At 42.0% G+C, this 23,454-nt stretch overlaps 1 protein-coding gene across 2 annotated transcripts; it reads right to left on the reverse strand.

Moving 5' to 3' along the window:
* Nucleotides 1-524: 524 nt before the first annotated feature.
* On the reverse strand, nt 525-19,033 carry zgc:92907 (uncharacterized protein LOC436733 homolog). Of its 2 annotated transcripts, none has more exons than XM_041195454.1 (4): nt 18,875-19,033; nt 11,062-11,224; nt 9,123-9,261; nt 525-3,992 (listed from the first exon to the last, which is right to left on the reverse strand). In XM_041195454.1, exons 1-4 carry the CDS (start codon nt 18,953-18,955, stop codon nt 3,881-3,883), a joined length of 495 nt encoding a protein of 164 aa, XP_041051388.1. In that variant the 5' UTR covers nt 18,956-19,033; the 3' UTR covers nt 525-3,880. The 2 variants fall into 2 exon arrangements, with proteins under 2 accessions (XP_041051388.1, XP_041051390.1); XM_041195456.1 differs by having other exon boundaries at nt 18,844-18,983.
* Nucleotides 19,034-23,454: the final 4,421 nt, after the last annotated feature.

Genomic DNA, 23,454 nt, shown 5'->3' on the forward strand with positions numbered 1-23,454 from the left:
CCTCAACTGAAGTGAGCCATGATCAGTGATCAAACCTGAGACTGGCCCAATTCACTAATACACTGTTTGTTTGCAGTTACCTACTGGGAAACTGCAGGTAAATTCTAACTTTCAATTCATGTGAATTTTTCTGTGGTATTGTTTATTGATAGGGCAGGGAGATGACATACACAGACTAATAGTAGTCGTGTCAAAACTAAATCACTGCATGAGTGCAAGAAACCTCGGACTAGTTCCCATGTCTCTATTTTTATAAACATCATAAAAGTATCTTTGAAACATTTTAAGATGGCAATTTAATCACTTATCTGGAGTTCATCCTCAACTAATTCAGCCTTCATCTCCTCTATGTACTTGGATTATTGCCCCTTTCAAGGTAAATATAAATTCAAACTCTTTTTTAAATGATTGTTTAGCACACAGGGTGGAGAGACAGCAGACCAATTACACAGTGGGGAAACCATACTGTGAAAGATGACAAGCTAAGCCAAAATAGAAAAAAAGACCATCAAGGCATATGCAAGTCAAGCAAGGTCATTTTTATCAAAGCAAAATACAGGAGATGCTGGAAGTCGGAAATGAAAACATGAATGCTGGAAAAATTCAGCAAGTCAGGCAGCATCTGTGGAGAGAAAAAGAATTAACATTTCAGGCAGATCACCTTTTTGTTGAGCTTCTTGCATATAGAAAGAAAGCACTTTACACTGAAGAAAAATGGTCGATGCTAATTAGGAAGAAAAAAGGAAAATAAAAAGGTAGAGGACTGAAATTATGATATAAAGGGTCTTTTGAAGCTAAACGTAAGTGGGTGGTGGCAAGGCGAAGATTTCTAGGGAAGGACGTGGTGGCCAATAAATGGCCAACAATGATGAGGCACAGAGAGCAGATCACAGGAGGTAATCTGGTGTTGGAGTGAAGCATAGCTTGAGATCATCAAACTGGTGGAAGGTCTCTAAACCAGATTTGAAAACAAGGCCAAGGATCTGGAAGCCAATTTGCTAGTGCACAGAGACCTAAAAAAGTGAGGGTGATGTGACTTTCTGCTGCTGAGAGCACAGGTCATAGTATCCTGGCAGAGTTTTAGTTTGTGGCAGCATGAAATCCAGAGAAAGCACCTGAGAAGTCATGATTTAAGATAGGAAAGATATGGGTCAGGGTTTCAGCAGTAGTGAGGATAGAGAGGTAGGAGCGAGGTGGAGAATATTGCAGAAGTTGAAGAAAGCAATCTTTGTAACTAAATGGATCTGGAAGAAAAAGGTCAGTTCAGAGTTTAGCAGTTTTCCAAAGTTCTACACCTCTGGATTTAGCCTAAAGTGGCAGCCATGGAAGTGACTAGAGTCAAAACACAAGCATATGAGTTCTATTTATCTATATACTTTGCCAGCCCCCAATTCCAATACTTTTAATATATATTACTTTTATTACACATTTTGAATTTTGAGAACATGTGATATACAGTAAGTAACAACCATATTTCTTTTACTTATACACTCTGAATCTTCAAAACGCCTATTCAAACAAGACTTGGCTCCTTATAAACTCAGGTGACTGTCCTGGATTAGTTCATGCCTGTTCATTAATTTTGCCCCACAAAATTTTGTTGAAATTTACTTATGATCCAACCGACTAAAGGTGCAATCATTCCCCAGATTATCCCCATCTTGAACATGGGTGTAGCATTCATCACCCTCCAGTCTTTTTGTATAACTTTTGTTTCTAAAGGTTTTTTTTGTTCATGCTTTTACTTTTTAAATGTTAGTGATTAATGAGAGGTGTCATCACCAATTAAAAGGTAGGTGTCTCCTACTTAAAGGGGCACAATCAATAGGTTTTCTTTAAATTATATATAATTTACAGTTTAATGAATCAATTAAAATTTGGTTCCAGGGTGTGATGAAACACTTCACTTTCTCCAGCGTCCACCAGTAGAAGGCATCAAGCTTACCTCCAGGAAATCAAACATAACTGCGCAAGAAAGACAGACAGTTGGGCCAAACAACCCCTTCAACTCCACACCACCTGGACATGCTGATGTCAGTTTGTCAAGGCCCAGGAATAGTCCTATGAGGAAGTCCTCAAACTTGCCCACTAACTCTCATACTGGGTGGCCAAAGATCAGGAATGTTAATGTGCAGCCAAATATTGAGGGGCAGCAAAGCAGTATCTTCAAATAGTGGAAGGGGGACTGTAATCTCTCACATTCTGTATTTATGAAACACTAACTCCTCATTAGTGCTTCTACTATTTCCTCCCCAACTTCCTTCAGTATGCTGGATGCATACCATTGGGGCCTGAGGGCTTTCTGACTTGTAGTCCCACAGAAATAAGTTGATGATGCCATCAAACATGGAGCTCAGACCAACTATTGCAAACAATGTCCCTCAATCCCAAAGATTCCTTAACAGGCATTTATCATGAAATGTTCAATTTTAAAGTAACAGGTAAGTACATTGCTTTGAAACTACTGCACTGTACTGTGCTACAGAATATAGAAAAATCAAGATGCAATGGTGAAGCCATACAAAAATCTTCATAAGATTACAGTTGGCAGTTCAGTTTTGATCTATTTGGGAAAGATATTGAAGAAATTGAGGATTCAGCACTAGGATGCTGCCTTATATGGTGAAATGCAAATATGAACTATGACTTGAAAAATTGGATCTGAACAAAGGAGATTAATGGGTGATTTGACATAGGCATTTTAAAGTGATAAAAGGATGAGGCAGATAGAAATAGACCGTTTTCAGTGATTAAGGGGTCTAGAATGAGCAGCTATAGGTCTAAGAATAAAGAGATTCATAGAGAACAGGATAGAAACTTACACAAAGGGTTGTGAGACTATGAATTGCACTGTTTCTATGTTGTAAATGCCCTGCAATCCATAACAAAGAACATTGCAACCTTGGCATTACTAATGAACTTATTAAAAAATTTATAATTTGTCATTCTGACCATGATGTATTGACTGCTCACACCAATAAAGAGAACTCCCCTAATATATTGTGCCCATCTATGTGATATGCTTTGTACACCTCTGGAGAGTGGCAAATGTTACTTCTACATTCCAGAAAGAGAAAAGGAATAATCCAGAAACCTGTAGACCAGTTAATACTGTATCCACCACATTAACCATAAATTTGTAGTAAACAATATCAAGAGCTTTTCTTTATGAAAATTCCTACCACTAATCTCCCTGTACTGACTCTTGTGTAATCTGCATTACATAGTCCATAATCGAGATTTTAAAGGATAGGAGGTGAAAGTGAAGAGATAAATCAACTAGTAAGGTTCCTGCTCCAGAATATCATTGCACGTCAGAGTAACAATTGGGATCTGGTTCAACTGTGGGCCACAACTGAACAGCCTTCAGGTGCTCATAGCCTGGGTTCACACATAATGAAAGGGTTCTTGGAGATGCCCAAGCACTGTTGACATATAAGCAAATTTACTCCAGCAAGGAGAAAAGGAGCTGAAAAGTAAACTTTTGTGTGGTTACATCTTCACACACAAACAGATTTTACTTTAACAATACTTGCTTGTTTGGTGCTTTCATGTTGCATAAACGCAGAAATATTTTCTAGTTAACAGAATCTACATGCAGAAATACACGTAATAAAATGAGGGAATATCAGTTGGAAAAGAGTTGTGTGAAAGATACATTTGTTACACATATGAATTTTCAAACAATATTGTCTCATTGCTGTTGGACAATAATTCTTTTCCTGGTTCTATTCACAATTGTTTTACAAAAGCTGGGGCAGAAATTATTAAATTTCTAACCACAGGATAAGTGTGGGTCTTCAGTTTGTTGCTCTTGAAGGTTGGTATTCCAAAGAGATAGAAATAAAAAGTCCATCACACTTTAAAATTACTGTCAAGGTCACTGGAATCCAAGGATTTTATCCAAAAATGTTGAAAATTTTTCTGGGTGACCTGGTGGGAATGGTTTCAAGGATGTGAAGTCCAATTTTTGTAATGTTTCAGAAAGTGTGCTGAAACAAGAAGCAAAAGCGAGTTAATAATGTGGCTAGAGATCTGCAGTAACAGTTTCTACTTCCTGAAACTTCATTGTAATGAACTTGGCCCAAGACATCACGGCACCTTTTGACAGGGCTAAGTAATACATTGCTTATAAAGTAACCAGTCTAGAGTACACATTTACACAAAGGACATTGCCTAGGCAAATCCAGTGTACATTGTAACTTTATAAAACTTTTTTTGAAAAGGCAAATGTACATTGTGTAGATCAGAAATAATGCACTATCCAGAATTCATAGATTTAAAATTTGTTTGTGAACACTCTCAAGGTCAACATGATTTGCCTGGGACATATAACAATAATTCATTTCCATTACTAATTCCTTTTGCTAAATGACTCATCCTTTTAAAGGTCCGGGCACCATTACTATATACCAGCTTTTTCTACAGTGACAAGATCAGTGAGAATTGATAGATCAGTGGGAAAATATTACTAGCTTAAACAACATGGTATTTGGCGAAGCTCAGACCCGAACATTTTGCGTCGGACCCACAGTTCCAAATCATCTGCTTTTTGAGTGGATGGCCAACATTTATCATCCTTTTGTGCAGTTTATGAAAGTCTTTATTGCTTCAGCTGACTGACGTAGATAGCTTTTTATGAAGCGGCTCATCAGTTTTTCTGAATTTTGTAGTTTGGCATGCATAAAACTCAGTACAGATTTTAAGTGTTTTGTTATCACCCTGATAACAGTAAATAAATACTGCATTAGGTGCAGCACTACCTTAAACAAACCAGACATTCTGGCGTATACTGAGTTAGCTAGCTGATTTTAGCTGCACTAATAGCCTGGGGCGCTACAATGGGCATAAGCAGTTGATTTGCATCATCTACGCTATTTGCAACACACCAAGTTTGGTATCATGGGCAGTTACACCCAGAGTGCTGTTAGGGAGGGAGTTCCAGGATTTTGACCCACAACAGTGAAAGAACAGCGATATATTTCCAAGTCAGGATGGTGGGCGGCTTGGAGGGGAACTTCCAGGTGGTATTCCCATGTATCTGCTGCCTTTGTCCTTCTAGATAGTAGCAGTCATGGGTTGGAAAGGTGCTAAGGAGCCTTGATGAGTTGCTGCAGTGTATCTTGGAAATGGTAAACACTGCTGCCACTGTGCTTTGGTGGTGGAGGGAGTGAATTATTTTTTGGATGGGGTGCCAATCAAGTGGGCTGCTTTATCCTGAATGGCGTCGAGCTTCTTGATGTTGTTGGAGCTACTCTCATCCAAGCAGGTGGAGAGTATTCCATCACACTGCTGTGTCTTGTAGATGGTGGACAGGCTTTGGGGAGTCAGGAGGCAAGTAACCCGCCGCAGGATTCCTAGCCTCTGATCTGTTCTTGTAGCCACAGTATTTATATGGCTACTCCTGTTCAGTTTCTGGTCAATGGTAACCCCCAGGATGATTATACTAAAGGGACAGAGGGTTCATTTGCATAGATCTTTGAAGGTGGCAGGGAGAGCAGTTTGAAAGAGTAGTTAGATCATAAGCAGGAGGACTAGGCTATTCGGCCCATCATGCCTGCTCTGCCATTCAATAATATCATGGCTGATCTGATTTGGCCTTAACTCCACTTTCCTGTCTGGCCCCCATAAACGTTAACTCTCTTATCGATCAAAAGTCTGTCTAACTTAGCGTTGAATATATTCAATAACAAAGTCTCCATTGTTCTTTGTGGAAGAGAATTCCAAAGACCCCCTGAGAGAAGAAATTCCTCCTCACCTCCCTTGTAAATAGAAGTTCCCTTATTTTTAAAATCTGCCCCCTCGTTCTAGATTTCACCAGGAGAGGAAACATCTTCTCAGCATCTACCCTATCAAGCGCCGTCAGAATCTTTCATGTTTCAATAAGATCACCTTTCATTTTTCTAAACTTCAATGAATATAAGCCCAACCTACTCAACCTTTCCTCATAAGATATCCCCTTCATCCCAGGAACCAGCCTAGTGAACCTTCCCTGAACTTCTTCCAATGCAAGTATATTTTTCCTTAAGTAAGGAGACCAAAACTGTCCACAATACTCAGGCATGGTCTCACCAATGCCCATTCAGTACAGAGGAAACACTACATTGCCAGAAGGGTACTTTGAGTGAATGCTGCTCTGTCTGGGGTTGGGGGGTGAGGGAGTACCATGGGAGGGTCAGCACTGACAGAGCGCTGCACTATCAGAGGACAAGTACTGAGGGAGCACTGCACTGTCGGAATGGTAGTACTGAGAGAATGGTGCACTGTTCAAGGGGGCAGTTTTTTTCAGATGAGATATTAAACCAAGGACCCATTTCCCTTCCGCTCCCCCCTATCACAGGACTATGGGGACTGCAGTGTATTACAGGGAACTTGGGCTTCATAAGTAGAAGTATTGAGTATATGAGGGAATCTATGTTTGTGGATTTCTTTTTGGAATTTTCGAGTCTGGGCTGAGGACTACAGCTCCTAGCATGCTCGGGTATCCAGCGTAAGCACAGCACAGCAGCACACATGCTTGGCTCTGGGTTTATTTTGACAGCTGGTGAGATGGCATGAAAAATGTTGCCCATGTGACCAGGTGTGTGGTGCGAAAAATGAGCCCATGTGACAAGGTTAGGTCGGAGCTGAAGAAATGACAATTGAAGTGCTGTTGTTAGCTACATGCATCTGGGGCTCAGAGAAGCACTAGAGCCGTGGTAGGTCCATGTTGTGAGGAGGTGGGGTTCAGAGAAGCCCTGGAGCAGATGTCAGCTCAATGAAGCTGTCTGCTCCATGAAACTGGCAGCTGAGGCACAGAGAAGCCCATGGTGAGCAGTGGCTGTCAGCTCAGTACAGCTCAATAGCAGGGATTATGTCGGTGGTTAGTTGCTGGGGTGCAGCCTGGCCAACCCAATTGGATGCAGTTTCAAACAGATTCAGCAGTTGGGAGGTGAGCAGACGTTGGGGCAATCTGAGCTGGATTTCAGTCAGCCTGATAGCTCAGTGCAGGCAGAAGAATCAAGGGGGTTTCCAAGCTGAGTCGGAGTGGCTTTGAGGGAAACTGGAGGTTATATCCTCAAAGGAGGGGAGCTGAAATCCCTTGTTTGAACAGCGTTTAAAGGATTTTTGTAACTCACAGTGATCACTCACATCTGGGTGGGTTGCTGAGAAACTTGTAGGATCTGACTTGGTTATGTCTGCCATTTAACATACAGTTTGATGTGTTTGACTACGGTTTGCCTGTCAATTCATGTTTAACTTATTTTTATATGTTAAGAGTATAAGATAGAAATTATTGACTGTTTGCTTTGTTGACTCTTGTATAGAAAAATGCTTCTGTTTGTTTATAACCATAGAATCTTGTGGATTTATTTTCTTAGTAAGTAATTGGGATTTCAAATTTTGTCTACTTTATAAAAGAACTTACTGGCCTCTAACTGGATCATAACAAGTACGAAAGCAGGGAACTTATGCTGAACTTTTAAAAAGCTTTATAAATCTCTGGTTAGGCCATAACTAGGATATTGTTTCCAATTCTGGTCACCACACTTCAGATAGGATGTGAAGGCTACAGAGGGTGTAGAGATTTGCCAGTATCTTTCCAGGAATGAGGGATCTTAACTACAAGGTTAGGTTGGAGAAGCTGGTGTTGTACTGTTTAGAGCAAAGGAGATTGAAGAGATATTGATAAGAGGTGTACAAGATTATGACAAGTTCAGATAGGTAGACAAAGAAAAGCTGTTCCCATTAGCTGATGGCACAAGGACTAGGAGACACAGATTTAATATTAAGGGAAAGAGATGAAGGTGGGACGTGAGGAAAAACCTTTATACATGATAATGCCCTGGCACAGTCTGCCTACAACGGTGGTGGAAGCAGAGACAATGAAAGATTCCAAAAATAAATTGGATGGGCATTTGAGAAAAATAAACTTGCAGGGGTATAGGGATAGACCAGGGGAATGGGATTGACTAGATTGATCCAAAGAGAGCTGGCAATGACCCAATGGTCTGAATGGCCCCTGTGTGGTTAATGGCTCTATGATTCTGAGCACTCCTGGGTTATAGAGGTGCAAAATCTAATACTTAAAAAATGAAAACTGCTTTTTAAAAAACCATCAGGTTTATTCCTTCACAGTAGAAACTTTCTCCAACAGCCAACATAAATTTGACATTAAGAAAATGTTCCAAAAATTGAATCTGTGCAAAAATATGACCATAATGAGAAAATAATATAATTCTGAAACAAACCGATGCTAAATCTAGGAGGATCGGGAGCACTGAGAATACTCTATCTACTGTTTTATTTTCATCTAAAATGGAGTAGTTCTCTCAATGCTCTGCCAGGTCACCCTTCTGATTTTTATGTCATCCTCATGCTGTCTGCCAACTTGCACAACTGACCATTCTTCACACATCAACCTAGGCAATGAGTGCAATTAGGCTATCTGGCTATTGACGGCATTACAATCAACCTGATCCTAATACTCAGGAGGTCTGGCAAAAGCTGTTGAGAGAGAAACAGGGTTAAAGTTTCAGGTTGACCTTTCATCAGATTTTCGAGACAACACAACAGGAGTCACCGAATAGCAAATAGGAATAGAAACCCTCTTTTTTTTTCCCCTTTGTCACCACCATCTGTTCTTATTCCCGTTTGCTAACACAAAAACAGCCTGAAATAAAAATCCAGTACCCCCGGTTATTATTGCTCAATATCATATCCAATTACCCACTGACTTTCAGGGAGCTGTATTAGAAAATACTTTACCATTTAAAAAAAAATCAGAAAACAAAACTCATGCATGCATACACAAGCAAACGATCAATATTTAAAATTGTTACCAAAGTAGACAATCGTTAAGTCCCACAGACACCTCACTTTTTGGATGAGTGAAAGCTTGACATACTGAAGCTGAATCTTAGCAGCCACCCGCAGGCTGACACTGTCTCTTAGGTAATACTGAGAGCAGTGACATTCATGTAATGGCTCTAGAACTTTTTTTGGTCAGACTTCACTATGCAAAATAGAGTACACCCCTGGTCACAAGGGGTGTGGCATGAATGTGAGTACATGTTAAAAGGGAAACTTTTTTTAAAAATTAACTCTTCCAAGCCTTCAGTTTTATAAACAATTATCCCTACCTGCAAGTGCAATACACAAGATGACTATCTCGGTGCAGCTGTTTGGCTAGTTCCAATTGGTGATTGTTCATCAACTTCTCATTAATGACAACGATGAGGGGCTTTCCAGCTTCAAGGGTCTCCAGGCAACTGCCGGCACCTGAATGTGCATTATAGTTAGAAAAATTAAGTACAAGAAAAATATATCTCCAGCAATCTGTACAAAAATACATCTGGCTCTTCTGCACTGCTTTCTCACATTCATTTTGATGTTACTGACAAATTTGCTTTTGGAAGTGCTTTTTAAAAACTTAATTAATCCCTGGTGTTACTGTCATTGAGACAACAGATAACATCAGAAATATTATATAATCCACTGGACATTTGAGCCCTTTTGCTAACATTAGGCCTTTGTATGTGAAGCAAACAATAGTAAGTGCATTGCATGTTGCTGACTCACAAAAATATTCAAAGTTCTGAGTTCTAGAGGAATAGAATATGAAAGCAGGGAGCTAATGTCTATTCTCATGACGATACAGGATAAAGGTATTTAAAATTATAAATGGCTGCGATAGGATAGCTGTGGAGAAACTTTCCATATGGGTGAATCTAGAACAAAAGAGCATAAAAATAAGATAACTAGTGACAGATGAAATGAATAATTTAAGAGGGATTTCTTCACACAGGGTGAAAACATGGAACTTGCTGTTCAAACAGATAGAATTGACACATATAAGGAAAGGCCTGAGGCATACATGAGGCAAAAGGGATTTGAGGGATATGAGGGCAAGGTTGGAATAGGCTCATGAGAAATATAAACACGGGTAGGTCAGTTGAACCAAATGGCCAGTTTCTGTGCTGGAGATTCTATGGAATTACCACAAGCCTGAGTAACAGTTACAAGAAAATATTTTAAACTAACAGCTTAATGATGGTTAAATTCCAATATTACAATGTCTACTCTGAACACTGAATTTCTCTCCTCAATATTTACTTAATTTATCTGGCAAGTTAAATGAGCTAATACAGATCAAGAAGGTGACAGATTCCATCTCCAGTCTGTGCTGTTAGCTGATCTCATTCACAATAGTAGTTGGAGCATTATAATTAGCTTTAGTGCTGCTTGGCTAAGCAAAGAAAAATCTGCCAGGTTTCCTGTTCACTATCCAGAGACACTTGCTGGAAGTGCTGTGTTGCCATTGGTGATGATAGGAATGGGCACAATTAAGAATGCCCTCTGTAGTTGAATAAACCGTCCATGCTCATTGTTATTTTGTTTTAATTCGTTCAAGGGATGTGCTTATTGCCCATCCTTAAATGCCCTTGAGAAGGTGGTGGTGAGCTGCTACCTTGAACCACTGCAGTCCAACTGGTGTAGGTACACCAACAGTGCTGTTAGGTAGGGAGTTCCAGATTTTGACCCAGCAACAATGAAGGACAACAATATATTTCCAAGTCAGGATGGTATGTGACTTGGAGGGGAACTTGCAGGTGGTGGTGTTCTCACGTGCCTGCTGCCCTTGTATTTCTAGGCAGTAGGGGTCATGGATTTGGAAGATGCTGTTGAATAGACAATATATTTACATTACTGAGTCATCAGCAGAGGAATTAAGAGTGTGCCATGCTTTCACTCACTCCTCTTCCTTTCGGAAGAAGTCATCGTCCTATTGGACTCGTAACATTAACCCTTTTGCTCTCTCCACAGATGCTGCCAGACCTGCTGAGTCTTTCCAGTATTTTTTATTTCTGATCTCCAGCATCTGCAGTATTTTACTTTAATTATCATATTGCTGTTTGTGGGAGCTTGCTGTGTGCAAATTTGCTGCCACATTTCTGACATTTCAACCATGACCACACTTCAGTAAGTACTTCATTGTTTGTAAAGTGCTTTGGTCATTAACGGTGCTATATAAGTGCAAGACTTTTTCTTTGTTTATCAAAACACAGAATCAACACTTACCAGCATGACTGATAACGAGTGCAGCATTCTGTATGTCATCTGCTATTGAATCCTTGAACCTAAACACTTCAAGAGTAAAATTTGTTCCAACTAAAGGCTTTGGTTCAACAGAGCCACGGCCAATCTGAAGAATCAGCTTTCTGTAGCCCAAATCTTGAAGAATCTAAGAGTGAACAATAAGTGATATTGCTGTTTCACAACAAATCCGAACAGGGTAGGCATCAGCAACAAACCAATATTACAATAGTGGGACAGTTCCCACGTTAATTCAGTACTGAAAAGCTGTGAAAGCGAGGTAAATAAATCTTAGGGGTTGAATAAGATGCACGTGAAAATCGTTAAGGAACTAAAGGTGGAAATTGCTGGAACTCTGGCACAAATCTTGCAGAAATCACTGAATACTGGAGAAGGGCCGGAGGACCAGATGTTACTCCTGTTTTTTTAAAGTAGCAAAAGTAACTCAGGAAGCAGAGATCAGTGAGTTTAACATTCATAATTAGTAAGGTGATGGAAACCCAGCAGGTTTGTCATGATTTCTCTTTCATAAATCCATAACAAAAACAGAATTACCCGGAAAAACTCAGAAGGTCTGGCAGCATCGGTGGAGAAGAAAAGAGTTGACGTTTCGAGTCCTCATGATACTTCAACAGAACTGAGCGAATATTAGGAGTGGGGTGAAATATAAGCTAGTTTAAGGTGGGGTGGTGGAGGGGAGAGAAGTGGGGGGGGGGGGGGTGGTTGTAGGGACAAGCAAGCAGTGATAGGAGCAGATAATCGAAAGATGTCACAGACAAAAGAACAAAGAGGTGTTGAAGGTGATGATATTATCTAAACGAATGTGCTAATTAAGAATTAAGGTATTGCTCTAATGGGGGTGGGGTGGAAAAGCTAACAGGGCATAAAAGATATAGATTTAAAAATAATGGAAATAGGTGGGAAAAGAAAAATCTATATAAATTATTGGAAAAAAACAAAAGGGGGAAGAAACGGAAAGGGGGTGGGAATGGAGGAGGGAGTTCAAGATCCAAAGTTGTTGAATTCAATATTCAGCCCAGAAGGCTGTAAAGTGCCTAGTCGGAAGATGAGGTGTTGTTCCACCAGTTTGCGTTGGGCTTCACTGGAACAATGCAGCAAGCCAAGGACAGACATGTGGGCAAGAGAGCAGGGTGGAGTGTTAAAATGGCAAGCAACAGGGAGGTTTGGGTCTTTCTTGCGGACAGACCGCAGGTGTTCTGCAAAGCGGTCGCCCAGTTTACATTTGGTCTCTCCAATGTAGACGAGACCGCATTTGGAGCAATGAATGCAATAGACTAAGTTAGGGGAAATGCAAGTGAAATGCTGCTTCACTTGAAAGGAGTGTTTGGGCCCTTGGACGGTGAGGAGAGAGGAAGTGAAGGGGCAGGTGTTGCATCTTTTGCGTGGGCATGGGGAGGTGCCATAGGTGGGGGTTGAGGAGTAGGGGGTGATGGAGGAGTGGACCAGGGCGTCCCAGAGGCAACGATCCCTACGGAATGCCGCCGGGGGGGGGGGGTGCGGTGAAGGGAAGATGTGTTGGTGGTGGCATCATGCTGGAGTTGGCGGAAATGGCAGAGGATGATCCTTTGAATGTGGAGGCTGGTGGGGTGATAAGTGAGGACAAGGGGGACCCTATCATGTTTCTGGGAGGGAGGAGAAGGCGTGAGGGCGGATGCTCGGGAGATGGGCCGGACACGGTTGAGGGCCCTGTCAACGACTGTGGGTGGAAAACCTCAGTTAAGGAAGAAGGAGGACATGTCAGAGGAACTGTTTTTGAAGGTAGCATCATCAGAACAGATGCGACGGAGGCAAAGGAACTGAGAGAACGGGATGGAATCCTTACAGGAAGCGGGGTGTGAGGAGCTGTAGTCAAGGTGCACCATAAATCCATGTTGACTTTGTCAAATCCCGTTTATATTTTCTAAGTGTCCTGTTATCACATCCTTTATCACAGACTCTAGCATTTTCCCTACCACTTATGTTAGGCTAAGCAGTCTGAAATTCCCTGATTTCCCTGCCCTCCTTTTTTAAACAGTGGGTTTACATTTGCCACCCTCCAATATGCTGGGACTGTTCCAGAATCTACAGAATTTTAGAAGATGTCAACCAACACATCCACTATTTCAAGGGCCACCTCCTTTAGTACCCTGGGATGTAGATTATCAGGCCCAGTGTACTTATCAGCTTTCATTCCCATTAATTTCCAGCACTTTTTTTTCAGTAATAATTTCCTTCAATACTTCTTCCCTACTAGACCTTTGGTTTCCTAGTATTTCTGGGAGGTTATTTGAGTCCTCCTCCGTGAAAACAGAACTAAAGTAGTTATTTAATTGCACTGCCATATCCTTGTTCTCGAATATAAATTCCCCTGTTTCGCACTGTAAGGGGCCTACATCTGTCCTCATAAAACCAGAGACCATAAGACATAGGGGCAGAAGTAGGCCATTCAGCCCATTGAGTCTGCTCTGCCATTCAATGAGATCATGGCTGATCTGGTAATCCTCAACTCCACTTTCCTGCCTTTTCCCCATAATCCTAGATTCCTAGATCTGTCTATCTCAGCCTTGAATATACTTAACGACCCAGCTTCTACAGCCCTCTGCGGTAAAGAATTCCACAGATTCACTACCCTCTGAAGGAAGAAATTCCTCCTTATCTCTGTCTTAAATGGGCGACCCCTTACTCTGAGATTATTTGCCCTCTGGTCCTGGACTCTCCCACAAGAGGAAACAGCCTCTCAGCATCTACCCTGTCAAGCCCCCTAAGAATCTTGTATGTTTCAACAAGGTCATCTCTCATTCTTCTAAATTCCAATGAGTGTAGGGCCAACCTACTCAACCTCTCCTCATAAGAAAATCTCTCCATACCCAGGATCAACCTAGTGAACCTTCTGTAGACTGCCTCCAATACCAGTATATCTTTCCTTACAGAAGGGGACCAAAACTGTTCACAGTATTCTAGATGTGGTCTACCTAGTGCCTTGTATAGTCTTAGCAAGACTTCCCTATTTTTATACTCCATTCCCTTTGAAATAAAGGCCAACATTCCATTTGCCTTCCCTATTACCTGCTGAACTTGTATGCTAGCTTTTTGGGATTCATGCACGAGGACCCTCAAATCCCTCAGTCCTGCAGCTTTCTGCAGTCTTTCTCCATTTAAATAATATACAGCTCCTCTATTCTTCCTGCCAAAGTGCATAACCTCACATTTTCCCACATTATATTCCATCTGCCAAGTTTTTGCTCACTCACTTAACCTGTCTATATCCCTCTGTATATATGTCATTCTCATTGCTTGCCTTCCCACCCCATTTTTGTGTCATCTGTAAACTTGCCGATAGTACATTCACTTCCCTCATCCAAGTCATTAATATATATTGTAAATAATTGTGGCCCCAGCACTGATCCCTGTGACACTCCACTAGTTACAGGTTGCCATCCTGAAAATGTTCCCCTTATCCCAACTCTGTCTTCTATTAGTTAGCCAATCCCCTATCCATGCTAATGTACTGCCCCCTACACCACGGGCTCTTGTCTTATTAAGTAGCCTTATGTGCGATACCTTATCAAATGCCTTTTGGAAATCCAAATATATTACATCTACTGGTTCCCCTTTATCTATCCTGCTTGTTACCTCAAAGAATTTGAATATATTTGTCAGCCATGATTTCCCTTCATGAAGCCATGCTGACTCTGCTTGATTACATTATGCATTTCTAAATGCTCTGCTAAAGAGACTCTTTAAGATTTTCCCAATGACTGATGTTAAGCTAACTGGCTTATAGTTACCTGTTTTTTGTCTTCCTCTCTCTTTGAATAAGAGTGTTACATTGGCAGTTTTCCAATCCTTTGGGACTTTTCCAGAATCTAAGGATTCTTTGAAGATTACTACTAGTACATCCAATATCTCTGTAGCTCCTTCATTTAATATCCTGGGGTGCAACCAATCAGGTTCAGGGGACTTACCAGCCTTTAGCCCCTAGAACTTTTTCTCCAGTGATAGTTGTTGTATTTATTTCCCCCTCACCCCACCCCCATTTTGCCTCTTGATTATTTAGTATTTTTTGGAATCCTATTAGTGTCTTCTGCCGTGAAGACTGATGCAAAGTATTTATTCAATTCCTCTGCCATTTCCTGGTTCCCCATTATTATTTCCCCAGCCTCATTCTCTAAGGGGCCTATATTCACTTTGGCCTCTCTCTTCCTTATTATATATTTAAAGAAGCTCTAACTGTCCGTTTTTATATTATTTGCCAGTTTACCCTCAAAGTTTATTTTCTCCCTTTATTATTTTTTGGTGATGTTTTGTTGGTCTTTAAAACTTTCCCAACCCTCTGGCTTACCACTAATCTTTGCCACATTGTATGTTTTTTCTTTCACTTTGATACAACCCTTAACTTCCTTGGTTAGCCATGGTTGTTTTATCCCTTCCTAGAATCCTTCTTCCTCACTGGAGTATATTTTTGTTATGAGCCATGAACTATTTTCTTAAACGTCTGTCATTGTTCATCAACCGTGTTTTCTGCTTAACTCCTTTCCCAGTCCACTCCAGCCAACTTTGCCCTCATTCCTTTGTAATTACCCTATTTAAGTTTAGCACAGTTATTTCTGACCAAAGTTTCTCACTCTCAAAACTGAATGCTAAATTCTACCAGGTTATGGTCACTGTTTCCTGGGGGATCGTTTACTCTGAGATCATTTATTAAACCTGCCTCATTACACATTACCAGATCCAAAATAGTCTGATCCTGGTTGGATCCAAAATATATTGTTCAAAGAAACTGTCTCAAATACATTCTATGAATTCTTGCTTGTGGCTACCTCTGCCAATTTGATTTTCTCAATCTACATGAAGATTAAAGTCACCTATGATTAATGGACTGCTTTTTTTACTTGCCCTCATTATCTCGATTTATTCTCTGTCCTGCAGTATAGCTACTGTTAGGGGGCCTATAGACTACTCCCACCAGTGCCTTCTTCCCCTTGTTATTTTTTACCTCCACCCACATGGATTCTACATCTTTCGATCCAAGATCATTTCTAGCTATATTTATTCCATCTCGTAATAACAAAGCTACCCCACCACCTTTTCCTGCCTGCGTGTCCTTTCAAAAAGTCACATACCTTGAATATTCAGTTCCCAGCTTTAGTCTCCTTGTAACCATGTCTCCGTAATGGCTATAAGATCATACCCATTAAGCAATATTTCTACCATTAATTCATTTATTTTGTTCTGAACACTACATGCATTTAAATAAAGAACCATTCATTTTGCCATTTTTTTCCCCCTTAACCCTATTTGCTGCTTTTTTTTTATAAATGTTTATACACTCTGTTCCTTTCTGTCACACTCTGGGTAACATTACCTAAATAGCTGCCCTGCAATGCTACCATATCCTTTTGCTTTGTAAGCCTACGTATCCCCTCTCCAGAACCCTCCCCCCTTCTATTTGGGTGAAAGCCCTCTCTACAGCCTTAGTTACTCGATTTGCTAGGACAATTGTCCCAGCGCGGTTCAAGTGAAGATCGTCCCACTGGAACAGCACCCTTCTACACCAGTACTGGTGCCAGTACCCCATGAATTGAAACTCATTCCTCCCACACCAATCTCTGAACCACGCATTTAACTCCTTGACTTTATTTATCCTATGCCAGTTTGCCTGTGACTCATGTAATAATCCCAAGATTACTACTTTGGAGGTTCTGCTTTTTAAATTAGCAACTAACTGTTCAAATTCTTTCAGCAGAACCTCCTTTCTAGTCCTATCAATGTTGTTGGTACCAACGCGGACGATGACAACTAGAACCCTCCCCTCCCACTCCAAGTTCCTCTCCAGCCCTGAGGAGGTGTCTTTAATCCTGGCACCAGACAGGCAACACAGCCTACAGGACTCATGCTCTTGGCTGCATAGAACAGTATCTTTCCCCCTAATTATACTGTCCCCTACCACTACTAATTTCCTATTTCATCCCGCAACTTGAATGGCTCCCCGTACCACGATGCTGTGGTCAGTTCGCTCATCCTCATTGCAGTCCCTGCTCTCAACCACACAGCTTGCAAGAACCTCGTAACTGTTGGACAATTGCAGGGGCTGTGGCTCCTCGAACGCTACCCCCTGGGTCCCCATACCTGCCTCACCTGCAGTCATACCCTCCTATCCCTGATCACAGACCAAATTTGAATTACCTAATGAGGGGTATGACAGCCTCCTGGGCAAAGTGTCCAGGTAATTTCCCCAACCTTGATATGACGCAATGTCTGTAACTTGGACTCCAGCTCCTCAACTCGAATCTGAAGCTCCTCAAGCTACAAACACTTAATATACAGATGGATTTGCTTCACTAATGTTTTTCTTCTTACATACTTATAGAAGCTTTTACAATCCTTTTTTATGTTCCTTGCAAGTTTACTCTTGTACTCCATCCTTCCTCTCTCAACCAATCTTGGTCCTCCTTTGCTGAATTCTAAACTGCTCCCAATCCTCAGGCTTGCTATTTTTTCCAGCAACTTTATATGACTCCTCTTTGGATCTGATACTATCCTATTTCTTTTGTTAGCCACGGTTGGGCCAGTTTTCCTTTGTTGTGTTTTTGCACCGGAAAGGAATATATTAACTGTTGCAATGCATACATTTATTCCATTAAATATTAACTATAGCCTATCCACTGTCATGTCATGCCTTTTAATGAAGGTCCTCAATCGATCTTAGCCAACTCACGCCTCATACCTTCATAGTTTCCTTGCTTTAGATTTAGGACCCTAGTTTCAGATCGGGCTACTTCACTTTCCAAACTAATGAAGAATTCTCTCATGTTATGGTCACTGTTCCCTAAAGGACCTTGCACAAGAAGACTATTAATTAACCCCGTCTCATTGCATGGGCATTGGCATAGATTGAGTATTGGTTAGCAGACAGGAAACAGGGAGTAGGAATAAATGGGTCTTTTTCAGAATGGCAGGCAGTGACAAGCAGGTTGGCAATGACTGCAGGTGACCAGCTGACCAGCAATGACTTCCCTATATTTCAATTCTATCTCTCGGGAAATAAAACCAAGTGCTTGAAAAGCATTTTTTTTTGTGGCCTTGCTAACCTGTAGCGCAACTTTTAGTGATTAATGCATTTGTATTCTAAGATCCCTTGGTTCTTCTATCCCACCTAGACCTATACCCCCGCACCACTCTTTCCCCCAACTCTCTCTGAGCCCACTTCCCTCTCACCCCACCCTCCACTCTCTCACACTCTCTCCCTCCTACAACCCCCACCCCCTCCTCCTCCCCCGCGTCTCTCCCCCCGCCGCCTCCCTCCCCCCACCCACCCCTCAACCTCCTCACCCCCCATTCCCACCTCTCAACCTCCTCCTCCCCACCCAAACCCCTCCTCCCCAACACCCCTCATCCCCTCCTCCTCCCCCTCAACCCCTCAATCTCCCCCCCACCCAACACCCCCTCCAACCCCTCTCCTCATCCCCCCAGCCTCTCCTCACCCCCCACCCCCCTCGCCCCCCTCCCCCCCCAGCCGCTCCTCCCCCCCTCTCCCCCCGCCAGCCTCTCCTCCCCCTCCCCCCCAGCCTCTTCTCCCCCCTCCCCCCCAGCCTCTTCTCCCCCCCTCCCCCCCCAGCCTCTCCTCATCACCCCCCCCCCCCAGCCTCTCCTCATCCCCCCCCCCCCCAGCCTCTCCTCCTCACCCCCCACCCCAGCCTCCCCCAGCCTCTCCTCTCCGCCCCCCCCCCCCCCCCAGCCTCTCCTTCTCCTTCTCCCCCACCCCACCTCCTCTCGTCCAGTTGCCGAGTCCACTCACTCGAGTCGCCCTTTCAGATGACACTTCTTGGATCAGTTCATCGAAGCTCGTTGTCCCGACTGTCACAAACACCGACTCCATTTCCCGGCCGCTCGGGGCCCGGGTGGCCGACCAGAGGCTGCCCGACCAGAGGCTGCCCGGGTGGCCGACCAACAGCAGCAGCGAAGTTTGTTGCTGGCTTCAGAAGTACAAAAGCGCAATTGTATCACGACGAAGCTTTTCTAACCTTGCAATACCTTCCCCCTTTTCTGTGTTTTTTTTTAATATTTCCTCCACCTCCCCTTTATGCAGCAAATGTGGACTGGAGTTTTGTAAGGTCGATGTTATCTCTGCATACAGTGCAGAACCATATTTTACTTCAAGTGGGTCAACAATAAGGTGGATCCTCTTCTCAATTGATATTCATACACAGGCATTTTTCAACAGAATAATAGGAACCCTGGCTGATTCTGTTTTGCCCTTTGATATCCTGAGCTTGCTTGTAATACCTGCCTTACAGGAAATAACCCAATGGAGGCCAGGAATTGAATTTGAGGACAAGGTGTGTCCGACTTTATACCACATAAGATACCTTTATCCATCAAGTCTTGCAGAAATCTGAGTTCCATTCTTTTCATTCCATGTGACAAATTGGTCAGTGGCCATAATTCTATAGAGAATAATACCTATCCACTAGGTATACTTCAGAATAAATGGATGGTGGCAATAGTTGGGCAAGACTTTTTTGACAATAGCATGATTATGCACTTAATGCATAGTTGCTTAGATTAGTAGAGCATGGGAATGTGCCCATGATTCATAAGCAGTGAATTCCAGGCCTCTTAGGAACCAGGAACTGTTAGAATTATGTTCCAAAAGGGAATAAGAGAGGAGATGAGGGTGGCTGCCTTGATATGAAGGCAGCATTTGGCCAAGTGTGGCATCAAGGAACCCAGGCATAATCGAAGGGAATGGGAATCAGGGGGAAAACTCTTCACTGGTTGGAATCATACCTAGCACAAAAGAAGATGGCTGTGGTTGTTGGAGGCCAATCATTTCAGTCCCAAGACATCGCTGCACTAGTTCCTCAGGGTAGTGTCTTAGGTCCAACCATCTTCAGCTGCTTCATCAATGACCTTCCCGTCATCATAAGGTCAGAAATGAGGATATTTGCTGATATTGCAGATGTTCAACACCATTCGCAACTCCTCAGATGCTGAAGCAGTCCATTCCCATATGCAGCAATATCTGAACAACATTCAGGCTTGGGCTGAAAAGTGCAAGTAACACACACGCCACACAATGCCAGGCAATGACCATCTCCAAGAATGAATCTATCTCCCCTTGACATTCAATGGCATTACCATCACTGAATTCCCAACTATCAACATCCTGCGGGTCACCGTTGACCAAAAACTGAACTGGACTAGCCATATCAATACTGGCTAGGGCTGCAACTAGTTCTGGAACACAAGTCTTCATTCAGTACTACTGCCAAGACCCATAGCCTTTGCAGTATCCAAGCCTTCAGCTGTTTGTTGATATCACGTGGTGTGAATCAAATTGGCTGAAAATTGACCTCTGAATCAAGTGTCCTACAGCACTGCAGAATTGGCTGCCAAGGGAGAGATGGCTTGTTTTCAATTTTCCATCACTGTGTCAGCTTTGACTTAACTGGATTCCAAAGGCACCCCCCACTTCCCTGCTTTCCTCCTCCAAATGAGGAAATACACTAGTCAGTATTGCAAGTTTAGGATCAGCTTTAGATGCTTTTTCACTTTCAGTGGAATCTGTCACTCCCGGTTGAATCCCACATACTTTATAAGCTGTAATTGACTAACACTGCCCAATACCCGCTTATATGAGATGTAACCATGTAACCCTTTTACACAAAACTGGACATCATTGTTTTTCCACAGGCCTTCATGAGTGCTTTCAAAAGTGAAATAAGCAAATACTTGATAAAATGAACTTAATTTGCTTTATTTCACATGTAGCAAGTGAACATAGAAAGCAACATGTATGCTCAGACTTAGATAATTCAATGATACAACCTATTATTGCGTATTAATACAAGATAATGAAAATGCTCTGCATCCCCATATTAGTGTGTTGTCTTGCTTGACTTGAACAAAATAACATTGTCATGAAAAGTCGATTACAGCCACGAATTACTTACGGGCATATTGAACTTTTTAAGGTAGCCTTGTGTGTTTTTAAAGAAATACAAACAAGAACATTGAGCAAAAGATGGCTGATAACGTAATGTAACTACTTCTGGAAAATTCCTATGTGGATTTTACTGACAGACCTGTCGTGAGAGAATATGGATTGTCACACCTGAAAAGGTGTCATGGCCTTCTTCAAGCAGAGACACTTGAAAGGGAGGTAGGAAAGATGCAAAAGAGTGAACTTTAGTCTCCTGTGGTTGTAGAAACAAAAGGTTGATTACCACATTTCAACAGGCATCTAAAATCCATACCCTGTTGATTTATATCTCAGTGTTTAAAATGGTCTGCGATCAAAGGAAACAGACTCCGGACACAAGACATGGTTTTCTTTTCCTTACAGGAATACACAGGAAAAAAATGGGTTAAAAAACCAGCTGCAGAGCAGTGCAGTGTGTGCTAGTGTGCTGTGTACGTGACAGCAACAAGACAACCAACTTGTCACCCCTGCAATTGCAGGCGAAGTCTCTCTCTCTCCCTCTCTCTCTTTGTTGCTGGAGGCAAGGCTCAGCAAGAGCCACAATCAAAAAGGAAATAGCACAGCTTCCATAGATATCCTGTAGAACCAAGTGTCTTGAAAGCCACCGCAAAACTGTGGAAGTCAGCCGTACCGGAATCACCCAACTTAACGGGACGCAACATTTTGACGCCTATCCCTGGACAAGCTAAATACTGATTAATATATCTTTTAAACTTTTATTTGGACTCTTAACTTCTCATTTCCGATCTGTATGTATGTGTGTTGCATTTTTATTATTTTTCTAGGGCTTTTAGTAACTAATATACTTACTCTTTCTTTGATTCAAGAAAACCTGGTTAAGTTGGTTCCTTCTAAAAAAATAAATATATTTGGACTGGAAAAAAATATCAATAGGGAATGCAATCCCTTTTAGGTTAATCTTGTTGCGACTGGGGGGATTGAATAAGGAATAGGAGCCAGCTCATTCCTCCTTACTTGGGGCATAACAAAATTGGGGTCCCGTTCGGAAAGTTAACAGATTGGGGGGGCCTCGCCTGGGGCCTGGTCGTAACAACATTTATTATTCTGCATCATAATTGCCTGAGCCCAGCAAAATGTTGTCCTTATGCCTTTCTGCTTCAAAATCTATGAGTGTGTTTCTGCTTTTTCTTATCGCTATCTTGTTGGCAACATGAAGACAACTTATTGCTGAACTCCCTGGGTCAGGGAACTCCCAATGCAATAGGAAGAAACTGCACAGATTGTTTATTGTTTACAATCTTTAGGGAAATAACTTAAAAACCAAGATTTCATCTCTACTGTAAAAAATGCATGAATACCCTTTGCTACAACCACAACCCTTAAATGCATTTGTTCTTTCTTTTCCAAATCTTTACTTTTGAAAGTTAGTCAAACAAACCTCAAAAATGTGACAAGTAGTCTTTGGACAACTTGCATGTATGGATTTGTGCTCTCTTAGGCCAACAGTCGAGACTAAAAAAAAATTCACAGGCAGTAGATTTAAGATGCGAGTGCATTCCTATCTAGTGCATGAACGCATACCATACCTTACTGATGGCAGTTCCACCAGTTCTAGCTGTAGATTTTAGCACCAATCCAAATTTCGAAAGGTATTGTGCTCTGAACATAGCATTGCATGGGATATACAACACAGAAACAGGCCATTTGGCCCAACCAGTCCATGCCAGTGTTTATGCTCCACTTAAGACCCCTCTCATCTATTCTCATATAAACCTACCATGTAACCCTTCTCCCTCGTATGCATGTCTTGTTTCCCCTTAAATCTATCTATCCTATTCAATTCAACACGTGCCTGTGATAGCAAGTTCCACATTCCTACCACTCTTTGGGAAAAGAAGTTACTTCTGAATTCCCTAATGGATTTCTTGGTGACCATCTTACGTTGAAGGCCTCCTGTTATGCTCTTCCCCACAAGAAGAAACATTCTCTTTGTATATACTCTACAAAGTCTTTCATATTTTTAAAGACCTCTAAAGGTCATCTCTCAACCTTTTATTCAGGGGCAGAGATCCAGCTCATCAATCCTTTCCTGATATATACACACACACACACACACACATTTCTGGTATCATGCTTGTAAATCCCCTCTGCATCCTCTCCACTGCTTTTATATCCTTTCAATAATACGGTGACCAGAATTGCACACAGTACTCTTAAGTGTGGTCTAACCAAGCATCAGCATAACTTCTGTCCTTTTCAATTTTATCCCTCAGAAAATAAAGCCTAGTGCTTGGTCTGTTTTTTTTTTATGGCATTTCTAACCTCTGGTGCAACTTTTGGTGATTGGTGTATTTGCACTCCAAAATCCCTTTGTTCCCCTGCCCCATGTAGGGCAGAGTTTTGCCGTTGTTGGGCAGGCTCAGCGGGAGTGG

This window comes from Carcharodon carcharias, chromosome 9 (genome assembly GCF_017639515.1).
Source record: "Carcharodon carcharias isolate sCarCar2 chromosome 9, sCarCar2.pri, whole genome shotgun sequence".
NCBI classification, from domain to species: Eukaryota; Metazoa; Chordata; class Chondrichthyes; order Lamniformes; family Lamnidae; genus Carcharodon; species Carcharodon carcharias.

Coding starts and splice junctions, on each gene's coding strand:
- zgc:92907 (XM_041195454.1), bottom strand. CDS start 18,955: ATGGAGTCGGTGTTTGTGACAGTCGGGACAACGAGCTTCGATGAACTG. Junction 11,225..18,874: donor CATCTGAAAGGGCGACTCGA/GTGAGTGGACTC, acceptor GTTCACTCTTAG/ATTCTTCAAGATTTGGGCTA. Junction 3,993..9,122: donor CTTGTGTATTGCACTTGCAG/GTAGGGATAATT, acceptor TTCTTGTTTCAG/CACACTTTCTGAAACATTAC.